Here is a 12776-nt window from a genome sequence, read left to right as displayed (position 1 = left end):
CCATCAAGATGAAGGCAAAAGAGTAAAACAACGTGGAACGATAATGGCAAGGTCAAGCAAAACAATAGAGTATCAAAACATGGGGGAAAGTGTAACAAGATATCATTTCTAATTATCCCCATCCTCATCCTCCTTCTCCTCGGTCTATACAACGCTTTCTCTCTATTTGGGACCTCCTCCTCCTCGTCTGGATCCTCTTCCTCACTTTCCTCCTCGGCACCTACGGGCGAAGGGGTCATCCCAAACCTCCCATCGACCTCTCTGTCGATTCTTAGAGGGGCCGAGACACGCATTCCGAGTTTCATTCTCTTAGGAACACGGGAGACGTGTGGCTCCTCGTCGCAACGATACTTCCGCATGCGGGCTGGACCCGACGGATAGATATGTGGATATGGATCACGTGGCGGCCCGTCGAACGCAACTGTTATGGCCGGAAGTAGCACTTTATAAGGCCGACCAAGTCTCCCCGCGAGGAGTATTCGGGCGAGCTACACCATGTGAATGGCTTCGATGCCAGGGCGACCCACTCGTTCCAAGGAGATGATAGGGTGTAGATGAGCTTTTGGATCCCCGCGTGATGGGTGGCTCCCCCATACGCGTAGGTGTTCATCCACCTACTGTAAAACTCGGTGACGTAGGACATAAGGATAGCTCTCCATCCCACTCGTAATCTTGATAGCGCTCAACTGTGTGGTCCCTATTGCTGGCGTAACGATTACGCATCGGAGCATAATACCGTTGGGCCATCTAAAAAAAGGAGAAAGAAACTCAGCATCAGCACAAGGATTGAAAGAAATAATAGTCTATGAGGTTTCGAATGATGCTGAGAATGTGATGGGTGAGTGTATAGGGTTGTGTTATATATATATATATAGGGTTGTGTTATATACAAACCAATCTAAAGTGTATAACCTAGAACTACATTTCATCCATTGGATGAGGAAAAAGGACGGTCAAGATCAAATTTCATACATAATCACAATGCATCGGTTATAACCACCCCACTAATCACGTTTTCAATCCAAATTTGGCCTTGGTTCTACATTTAAGATTGGTTCTACATTTAAGAATGGTTCTATCTTGATCACAACCCTATATATATATATATATATGGATGTATTCATTTCCTTTTCTCGTATTTTCTCTTATTTCCTTCTTGATCTCAGCCATTGATTTTCTCCATCCTATGGCCTAAATTATTGGCTTTAATCATTAAATTTAATTCAATTAAAATCTGAAAAGGACAAAATTGGTAAACACTATTTTGCTGGTTACGGAAACTTCCTTGATTTCCTCTGTTGAAGATCTTCACGGTTATTTTTTTTTCCACAGATTGAACAGATTGTTCAATTCCTTCACCGCCTCCCCTTATCAGACTTCTTCTTCTTCTTCCTCAAAGTCTCCAGCGCAGCAAAAACATCAGTGTTGCTCACGGTAAACAATCCCTCATCCCTCCTATTCCCACCTCCAGCCATTTTCCACCGCCAGAAACATAAAAAACCCTCGCGAACGATCGAAAATCTCAAGCTCAAATGTGACAAATCGCCGATTATTTTTGGGACTGGATTTCCCGAAACCAATCAACAATCACTGCTTCCATAACAACAAATGAAAAAACAAAACAACACGTAATTTGATAAAATCCTAATGGAAAAAAACAATCCAAACTATAAGTAAGTTTATTAATCGAACAGAGTGTAGACGAACAAATATCAAATTTCCCGATTATATATCGCAATTGCTATTCTCCCCAATCCAACAGGTCCGATGAGCTCGAAAATGTGATTGCAAAATGTAGGATACGATTCCGATAGCGCACCTCACTCCCACAATTGATCCGAATACGCCGCCGCCGGGAGCGAGCCCGGGACCATGCTATGCGCAGCCGCCTGCGGCTGTAAACCCCTGAAATCCGCGACCAGATTCGGCGCATTAGCCGGATTGTAGTGGCCAATCGACGATGAGTAATTATGAACGAGTTTGTGGAGATTTTTAATGCGTTCGAGTTTGTATAGTATAATGCGTAGTTTAGTTTCTGTAATGCATTATATGTGATATGTAATGAACATTTACCTTGACTCGTTTAATTTAACTTATGTCGTGCCGTGTTTCGACGTTTGGCGCACGTTTTTTGTTTTCCCTAAGGGTTTAACAAGCCTAGGGGCTAGGGTGTAGTATGTTCTAAGTCTAAATAACGTTGTCCAAATACACGAGCTACAGTAATTCATCTCGGGTTGCACATTCATAGCGCGTATGTTTTTTTTACTGATATACATATTGTACATATTATATAGTATAATGCGCAGTTTAGTTTCTGTAATGCATTATTTGTGATATGTAATGAACATTTATCCCGACCCGTTTAATTTAAGTTGTGTCGTGTTTCGATGTTTGGTTCACGTTTCTTGTTTTCCCTAAGGGTTTAACAAGCCTAAGGGTTAGGGTGTAGTATGTTCTACGTCTAACAAACGTTGTCCAAATACACGAGCTGCAGTAATTCGTCTGGGGTTGCACATGCATAGCGCGTAGGCATTTTTTAAAACATATATACATAATGTACATTTTTGTATAGTATAATGCGTATTTTAGTTTCTGTAATGCATTTTTTGTGATATGTAATGAACATTTATCCTGCCCCGTTTAATTTAAGTTGTGTCGTGTTTCGATGTTTGGCGCACGTTTCTTGTTTTCCCTAAGGGTTTAACAAGCCCATGGGCTAGGGTCTACTATGTACACATTAATAACATCAACAAAGACCATTAGTTTGAGTTATAAAACTAGTGTTTTGTTGTAATAGCGGATATGGACTAATATTGACTAATTTACATAATGTGCATATTATGTAAGAGACGAGCGCCCTTTCTTCCTCTAGGGTTCTTCGGCTCACCCTGATCTCCAGCCGTACTTGGGCCACCTCGGTTAATCTATAACTGAATCTTTTCGCAAGTGCTACCAGAATTACATCGTAGACCGCTTCGTCGATGTCGAGCCTTAGCTGCTTCTCTGATATGGAACAAACAACATAAAACATCAGAAAATTATTAAAACAGAATACAGCATGATATGCGCACTTTGAATCGTCACTGGGTTGATTAACCAATATAAAAAATACCTCTCATAATGTCTAATATACTCCAAATAATGACAATTACCTGCTACATAATGCACTGCCTAAAATAAATAATGCACATATGTAATCTTCACTGAGTTGATTAACCAAATAAAAAATACATCTCATAATGCATAATATACTCCAAATAATGACAATTACATGCTACAAAATGCACTGCCTAAACCAAATCGCATATGTAATCTTCACTGAGTTGATTAACCAAAATATAAAACACCTCTCATAATGCATAATATACTCCAAATAATGACAATTGCATGCTACATAATGCACTGCCTAAACCAAATAATGCACATATGTAATCTTCAATCAGTTGATGAACCCATATACACAATACCTCTAATAATTCATAATATACTGCAGATAATGACAATTAACAGATTCATAATGCACTGCATAAACCAAATAATGCACATATGTAATTTTCACTGTGTTGATTAACCCATATACACAATACCTCTAATAATGCATAATATACTGCAGATAATGACAATTAACAGCTACATAATGCACTGGCTAAACCAAATAACCATATTTAAACTTTGACGGAGTTGCATAATATAGCCAGCATAATGCAAATATCATGTTATATACTGCATAGTCCAAATTAAATAATGCATAAAATTAATTGTGCCTGAGTGTAATGCTTAACAAAAAACAACACCCTACATAATGCATCATTTAATGCACATAATGATTCTTACATATATACATAATGCATTGTCTACACCCAAAAATGCACATGTATAACACACAAAGACTAGTATACAATATCAATAATACAACCCATGATGAGCCATACACTCCAACAAACGCATAATTACAGATTCATAATGCACTTCCCATACCAAACAATGACCATATTTAAACTTTGACAGAGTTGATTAACCCCCGGAGTCAGTACCCGTATTAATGCATAATATAGCCAGCATAATGCAAATATTATGTTACATAATGCATAGTACAACATAAATAATGCATAAATATAATTTTGCCTGAGTCTGGTGAGTTAAAATCACAACACCCTACATAATGCATCATATACTACACATAATGACACTTACATATATACATAATGCATTAAGCAAACATGCAATTATCCTTCCACAAAATCGACAGATAAGAAATTGAATTCCACCAGGAACGCCGCAAATTTACCTGCAACTTGGGATGGTTATGAGCGCGGACGTCCTTGCTTAGGCATATTCTATCTGTCTGGAAATAACCAAATCAAATTCCAAATCAAACTATGCTCTCAGAACCAGAATAAATAAAACCCCGTCGGATACAGAGAAATGTCACAGCACACAATAAAACCCAGACGGCCATCAAAATGCATGCTTTTATACCCAAAACAATAAAAACCGGTGTGAATTTATTGTTCCACGACAATTGTCGCTGTTACAATTTATAGTTTTCGCGCCTGCACAATATTTAAAGCACAGTCACGTACCCTGTCGCATGTAGCGTTTCGGTGTTAGCAATGGCGGAGGATGTGTGCTGAAATTTTGGACAATTGCTGTCGATTACTTCAAAGAATTGAGCGTTGCGAACGGATCTAGGGTTTAGAGAGTGGTGAGAGTGGAGAGAGTGTACAGTGGGTGTACATCGTTTAGTGAGCGAGAATGAAGAGTCGGAAGTTTCAAAGCCTAATAATTTTGCCCTTTCCAAAATCTGGCGGTTCCATTTTTGTAGAATGACTATTTTAGCCTTATAATGCACACACACAGGTTCCATAATGCAACACGGATTCATATTGGAATTGTCAATCTGGACTGTTGATGCAGTTGATCTAACGCCTAAGAATGAGAAGAACAAAGGATGTTAGAGTTGAATAGGAGAATAATGCTCCCCTATATATATATATATAGGGTTGTGATCAATTGAGATTTTTTAGCCTAATTGAGAATTGAGATGCATTATTAGCCACTCATTTATATTAAATGAGTGGTCCAGAATTTACCACATGGAAAATATTTTTACATTAATTAATTGTGAAAGGGCAGAATGGTAATTTCATCATACATTTTATTTAATAAATATTTTTTTATTTTTTTAAAAAAAATTAAATTTTTTTTTCGATTTTTTATTTTTTTTATTATTTTTATTTTTTTGTCAACTACATATACAATTCATGTCAACTACACACATATAATGTCAACTACATATACAATTCATGTCAACTGCACATATATAATGTCAACTACATATACGATTCATATCACCTATACACATATAATGTCAACTATAACCTGTTGACATTTGATGTGCAGGCTATTGACATTTGATGTGCAGGGCTATTGACATTTGATGTGCAGGCTACACATCGTAGTTGACATCGCGTGAAAATTAAAAAAATTAAAAAAAATTTAAAAATTTTTTTAAAAAAATTTTAAAAAAATAAAAAAAAAATTTAAAAATAAAAAAATAATTTTTTTTTTAGTTGTTGACATTTTAATACGAGTTGTTGACATTTGATATTCTGGCTATTGAAATGAAATGACGATAATACCCTTAGTTGATATAATCTACTTGTAGTTGACATTTCAAAATGAGTGGCTGAAAAAGCATCTCAATTCTCAATTAAGCTAAAAAATCTCAACCTAACAAGACCCTATATATATATATATATATATATATATATATCCAACGATGGAGGTATGAGGGTAGTATCAAGAATGAATGGAATTTCATTCCCAAGGCAAAAAGGTTAGTGCGTTTTTCGTGTTTCGTTAAATTACGATATGTTCCCTGAAAGAGCAGGTTCTGCTGTAGGATGTCGTTCAAGCACAGGAGTGTCCTACTGATCAGTAAGGAAATCTTGGCTAATCCAAAACCTGGTATCAATAAATCATCAACCTCTTCTACTAGGTAGTATAGTGAAGGTAAGGGTCGAATCCCACAGAGATGGATGCGCCTTGGAAATTGTGGTGATATTCTGGGTGTGGTTTGGTTAACTACCACGCTCGGGTTGAGTCTCTACCTAGGCAGGAACTTAAAGGTAATTTCCTACTGACTAGAATGGGGAAAGAAATGTAGAGGTGCGGACGTGTACGTGGAAATGGGGAGACATTTTTGTAACAGAAAATATTTAGAAGGTACGGGTTTCTATTTTTGGGCTAGACAGAATATTCAGAAGGTAGTGGTAGTTGTGGTGACAAGGCAGACAGGTTGCAGGATACAACTAAAAGTGTAGGACAAAAAGCAAATAGCATCTAAAAAGTAAAGTGGTCCCCAACATCAGACAAGGACATCATCTTCTTCGACAACACAAACTAAAATCAGAAAAATGATTCCAGATTCAATCACGGAAACACAGTTTACCGACTCTCGAAAACAGATCCACAAATAAGAACACCAAATCTGAAATCAAAACTCAGAAACTGCAACTCCGCATACTGGTCAGCAGGAAAACGAAAACGAACTCAAAACTAGACTTCACATGCAGCGATTCACTCACGATCAACAGTTCCACGTTTAACTAAGGAATGGTGACGGAAACAAGGACCAATAATTTCACGCTGGAAACAACTAGAAACTCTAGATCTAAGCTAACTAGGCGGAATAGGAAGGAAAATGAATCAACACAAATAACGAATGGAAATCAACTTCATAGCATAAACACATTCAGATCTTCAACAAGTACTTCAAAAGCCGAAAATATCTAAAAGCAACCAAGATCCAGCGTAAGAAAGCAAGTAAATTAAACTACGAAAGCGAATAAAAGTGTTTTGCCACTCCGGGCGATGAAATCTCTAAACTACGGTCTTGCTGGTTGGAACGGACGATTCGGAACTCCTGGAACATCTAGATTCTTCAAGTGACCATGGCAGTGGCGAGGAACGAGATTCTGAACTGGGCTGAAGGACTGAACTCCGAGAGAATCTACATAAGAGTGATGATGATGAAAAATTGTGTCTCTCTTTTCTCTCCAAGTGGCTTCCTTTTATAGGGAGGCTTACCCTTGATTTTTAGGGTAAACCTTGCGGTGAGATGACTTCTTTGCCCTTAATTGTGATGGATCAGTCCCAGCTATCCTTCTTCTCCATCTCGAGCCATTTCTGCATGTATACTGGTCAGTACGTGATCGTGCTGACGCCCTTTTCACTTGAAGTGTCTGAATCTCTGCCTACTGGCTAGAACGCTTACCCTGCACGCTTAAGCAACTAATTTTGCAGATATAATTCAATTATGCACATCATACTGACCCGTAACCTAGGCCTAGAATACGACTTATCAAACTGCTCACACTTACCACATGCTTGTCCTCAAGCGTGAAGAACAAAAGGGAATAAGTCGAATTCTAGCCAGGTTACTCCCCTGACCAACTCTACCTAAACTAGACTCTATACTACGACGACGCGAAGAAAAACACTTAGACAAACACAGAAAAACACACAAACACAAATAGAAACTAAAACACAAAGATTGGGCTATATTTTCAACCATCCCTTATCTCGGGATCCGGTGCAATCCGGCCTTGGACAGCCTTGGACAGCCTTGAACTTCTGCCACCCCCCATTCCTTCCTGGTCAGTACATCCGTTTGTCAAGATCGCCCAAACTCTCGGCCAAACACTAGATTCACTCGGTCTCTCATACCTCACCAGGAATGTTAGGACCGCATTCTCTCCATATGCTCAACCACAGTTGCTTCAGACTTGGATCTCACGAGCAGCTACTGAAGGACTTAAGGCTTGTAATGGGGTTATTGGGTTGCAGTGTTTTGGGGTAGGTGTTCCTAAGGCTCTAAGTTTCAAAATTTCTATTTTATTGATTGTGGGGGGGAACTGTGCGCATTAGGCTTCTGATCAGTTGCTTCTTAGCTGGCGCTTCTGGCTTTGATCTCCAACTGGTCAGTATCATGTTGTGGCTTTGCCACCTTTATTCTTTCTCTTTCTTTTTGTGGTCAAGTTTCTGACCATTTTTCCTTCACCTTTTTTTTTTTTGTGGCTTCGCCACCCTTATACCTTCCCCTTTTTTTTCTTTTTTGTGGACCCGGGACAACTCCCTGATCGATTTTCTTCCAAACTTTCTTACCCAGCTGGAGTCTGCTTTCTTGTACATCTTTCTGGCCAGTAAGCTCATTCGCTTCATGTCTTGCACACACACAGTTCCAAGGGCTAGGGGTGTTTATCTGGGTATAAAAGGTTAAGAAAAATGGTACATTTTTTTTTGGGGGGGGGGGAGGGTTTCCTACTGCCTTCAGTGTTTGCTACCCGTGGTCACTTCATCCTAGGAAATTTGTGGCAGCCTCTCTTTCTTTTCAATATATGTGGAAAGTGGTTCCACTTTAAGCTTATAACTCACAATTTTAAGAGGGCTTTCGCGTTTGGCTCTAAGTATGGGCTTTTCTCTCATACTCACATCATCTATCCTGACGAGGAGGTACTAGGGAGGGTGGTTCCGGTTTTCCAGCATGTCCTATCTCCCTCAATTCCCTTCACCGTCAGCTCAAAGACGGTTGAGTTTTAAGCCCAATCAACACACAAAATAAAATAAAACTATACTTAACGTGACACTAACACAAGCACAAACACAAAGACTACACATATATACATACTCATCATACTGGTCATTGCGTCCCCCCTCCCACTTCACAAGTGTCTGCCCTCAGATAGGGCTATGAAGTGGAAAAGGTAATGGCCAATATGATGGACACATAGACAAACAGACAAAAACAACAAATTAAAACTAAAACTTCTCACACTTAGACTATGGAATAGGCTAAGTGGGAGAGTTTGAAAACCTAAACAGCAACCAACAGACAAAACACACATATATCCAAAACTCCTCACACTTAGACCGTGCAACGGACTAAGTGTGAGCTGGCATGCTTACGAAAAAAAAACAGAAAAACATAAACAAAGAAAACACAAACATAGAAAACATGCGCTAAAGAGACAAACCCTTGACTTCTCACACTCAGACTATAAAATAGGCTAAGTGTTATGAATGGGGTTTGCGCAAAAATAAAAATTATACTACTTAAACAAACAAAACACAACAAAACGAAAAACTAAAAACTGAAAAAAAAAAAAAAAAAACTAACTTGTGGTCGGGGGGTGGTCTAGCGAAGTCTCCTGCTCCTCCGTGGGGCAGGCGGTGCAGATTGTTCCTTCAGTCGTTCCTCTTCCGTCTCAGTTCGGTCCGTATCGTCCTTCGCCGATTCCTCGGCCTCTGCCGGCACCTCGGCTTCCTTCTCTTGGCCTCCATGGCCGCTTGGTCCAGTATTTTGGGCTACACTGCCCCTCACTCCTCCAGCTTGTTCCTTCCTCTGGCTGGTTACTTCCTCCAGTAACTCTTCTATCACGGAATCCATTCTGCCCATCTCCGTTATCAATCGCTGGTTCTCCTCTCCTAACTTAGTCACTATGGTCTCCATAACAGCTTGCCTCTGAGTCAATGTCCTCTGCTCTGCAGACCCTTCCAACATCCGTTCCACTACTCCCGCTAGCTTGACCATCTCTGCTTTCAACTGCTTATTGTCCTCTCTAACTTCCTCCATCGCTTTCTCCATTCTGGCTTGACGCTGTTCCTGGTCTGATGCCAATCCGATTATTTCTGCCCTTATCTGTCTGTTTTCCTCCGCTATGTCCTCCACAGCTTTTTCCATCCCCTCTTGCCTCTGGTCGTGTGCCAGTGCTTCTTGAGCTGCTGCTAACCGAGCAGTGGGTATAGCTTCCTCTCTCATCGCATAGAAGTGTGGCACGCCTTGCCTCATGTATACCGCATTCGTCCGGACGAACAGGGGGGTATCAAACAATCCTGGGGCGTCCACCATCGTCAAGGGGGTTAAGTCTTCATCCTCCGTAACGGTGATGTTGTTTCTCACAAAGATTCCCAATATATGGCAGAGGGAAATATTTCGTGCTGGGTGGGTAGCGATGAGGTGACATGTGTATGCGGTCCAGAACCCTAAGTGCAACTTCCTGCCCTTCTTGGCACACCACATAAGATACAACTCCGTCATCGATGTCCGGACTGCCGAATTTGACTGTCCTAAAAGGTTGTAATCCAAGAAGAGTTGAACCAGGCGTAGATTAGGATCGTTGAGATGGATAGATCGGGAGATAGTGGACTGAAACTGCCCTGCCCCGGGGTGAGTAAGTTCTTCCCAAGCTACCTGGGGCTCGAATTCCACATGTCTGCGGGGAATCCCCCGCTCCCTATCTCTCCACTCAGGCCCTATGGCCGCCTCCAAACTGCATATTCCTAGCCGAAAAGTCCATTCAATCAAATTCATCCTAATCTCACCTCCAAATACTCTGAAACTGATACACTCTACATCCAAATCAGTTGTGACCTTGAATCGAAAGGTCGCGAAAAATTCTTTGGCCAAATCGACTGGGACATCCAAATTCTCATTTCTTAACAGCCATTCAAAACCTAACTCATGCAAAAGGGCGAGAAACGATTCCCGAACCTTTAATTCATCTAAAGAAGGGAGATGAATTACCTTTCCACACTTAACCTGCTTGCCTGTTGCGTTCTTGGTGCGATAGACGGACTGGAGCTCCTTGGAGTCAAAAAATTTCATCCCCTCCACCACGTCATCTGTGAGCTCCACCGTCCAACGCTTATATCGGAGTGGTTCTGCAGGTGGATGCAATAGTTCTCGATGATCGTTAGGGAGTTGCTGCTCCTTGTATTCCTCATCTTCCATGGTCGTATCGCTATCGGATTCAGATTCTTCACTGATCTCATACTCACTATCACTCTGTGTTTGCCGGGTTGATGGGGTCCTCTGGGCAGCCTCAGTGATCACTATGCCTGTGTTCACGGTACGCGGTCTTTTGGTACTCGGCTTGTTCTTCACAACGGCTTTTCCTTTCCTTTTTCTTTCTATCTGGTACCTGGCTTCCTCCTCAGCTTGGAGTAAGGCCTCGTCCTTCTCAGATCCATCAGACCTTCCTGACTCCGATATGAGGTTCGGTCCCCCAGCCATTCCTTCCGTTGTCGTGCCCGGTTCGTTCTGTACTGGAGACACCCCTGTGTCTTCCTGATCAGTAGCTTGAACAGGTTCACTTTCAGCCATTTTCGGAGTGGCTCGCTCTTCCTCGCTTGCGATCTCTATGGGGTCCTCCACCGTGTTCGGTTTTGCCTTGCTGGAGGCCCACTTACCCAAACAACGTTGCGATACCCTCTGCGGCTTAGGCGAGTATGCCTTGTGGTCTGCTTTTACCACCAGTTTTCACCTGACCGGAATCGGTTTTACAACCTGAGGTGCCACTGGGGTGGGTGCTTCTACTTCTGGCTCTGCTATCTCTGCTCCTGTGTCCTTGACTTCCGTAGACGCAGTACTTTCCTCTTCTACTCGCATTCTATCATCCCCGGCTTTCACTTGGGGGTCTACTGGTTCTTTTTCTTTACTCGGGACTCCTCCTTCCCCTCCTACTAACTGGGAAGGTCGGCCCTCCGGTATGGTTCCTGATGTGGCTTTCTCCCCGTTTCCTACTGCCCCCAATGCGAGGTCCAGACCCTCAGCCATTGGTGTAGTGTCCTCTTCTCTCCGGTTGACCCTGTTCAGAATCGAGTCAAATTCTTCGTCTGTCATGAGGCCTTGTTTTCTGGCTGATTCATTCAAATCTATCTCTGGCCTTCTCACTTCTTGAAATACCGGCTCCGCTTTGGGCGTTTTCTCTGTTCCTTCGCTCCCTTCCGGAGTTGTCTTGCCTTGGCTCGACTTTTTCTTACGCTCCTCAGAGTCGGAGTCGTAATGTGCGGCGATAGCGTCGAGTTCTGCCGAATCCGGTACTGAAACTGCTGCATGACTGACCGGCGCAGGCGGAGCTTCGCTGGATGTGGTTCCGACGCCCCCCGTTTGGCCGAAACTGGTCAGAGCCGTCGTCCAGTCCCTAGTTGGGTCCTGTTGGCGAAGAAATGCCATCATGGCATCCAAGGAAACCATGGGTGGTGGCTGAGCGACGGGTGCTGGTGGGTTTGGCTGTGGGTGTGCCTCAGGGGTTCCTCGGCAGCTGGGTTTGGTTTTCTTGGCGAATGCCTTCTTTCCCATGACTGAAAATTACGATCTGGTGGTGGAAATTAGGGTTGGGAGTCGGCGGAGATGGAAGAGAAATTTTTTTTTTCGAGAGAGAGTATTTGCAAAATGAGGGTTTGTGATGGGAAAAGGTAACCCGGTATGGTTATGTGGGAGAGAGAATGCAGTTCCAGGTGGTTGTAACCGGTTATCAGGGGGTAGCCGGTCGCGACGTTTCAGACGGGAAGGGCGGTTGAGGTTTCTGGCCTCTGATTGGTCCGCGCGTCTTTTCCCTCTGCTCACGGGCCATTTTTCCTGCTGTCACCCTGCAAAAGCTGCACAAGCCTTAATTCAACTTTTCGTCCTCTCCATAATATCTCCTATACTTACCTAAAAAAGAAACTAATTCAAATGGGCACTTAAATAAAATTTTGAAATAGCACCAGATAAGTGATCCCTTAGTCAATGTGCACTCCAAATTAAAATTAAGGTCCGAAAATATTTTTAGATTTTTTAGGAATTATCTAACGTGCAAATATTAACTACGTATTTACAATATTTACAATAGGCAATTTAGAATTCTACTTGGCCAGTATATGCAAAGATTATTCTTAAAAGGAACTAGCCACGTGGAATTCTAAATTCCTATCTTACTGATCATTAAGAG

General features: G+C 41.8%; 1 protein-coding gene across 1 annotated transcript; it reads right to left on the bottom strand.

Moving 5' to 3' along the window:
* Nucleotides 1–9199: 9199 nt before the first annotated feature.
* On the bottom strand, nucleotides 9200–12145 carry LOC121779007 (proline-, glutamic acid- and leucine-rich protein 1-like). Its single transcript, XM_042176365.1, has 4 exons — nucleotides 11806–12145; nucleotides 11328–11586; nucleotides 10986–11237; nucleotides 9200–9650 (listed from the first exon to the last, which is right to left on the bottom strand). The coding sequence occupies exons 1-4, from the start codon at nucleotides 12143–12145 to the stop codon at nucleotides 9200–9202; spliced, it is 1302 nt and encodes a 433-aa protein (XP_042032299.1).
* Between the last annotated feature and the right edge of the window lie 631 nt (nucleotides 12146–12776).

Source organism: Salvia splendens, chromosome 19 (genome assembly GCF_004379255.2).
Source record: "Salvia splendens isolate huo1 chromosome 19, SspV2, whole genome shotgun sequence".
NCBI classification, from domain to species: Eukaryota; Viridiplantae; Streptophyta; class Magnoliopsida; order Lamiales; family Lamiaceae; genus Salvia; species Salvia splendens.
Note: the sequence above shows the minus strand (reverse complement) of the source record. Positions and strands in the feature narration are given on the sequence as shown.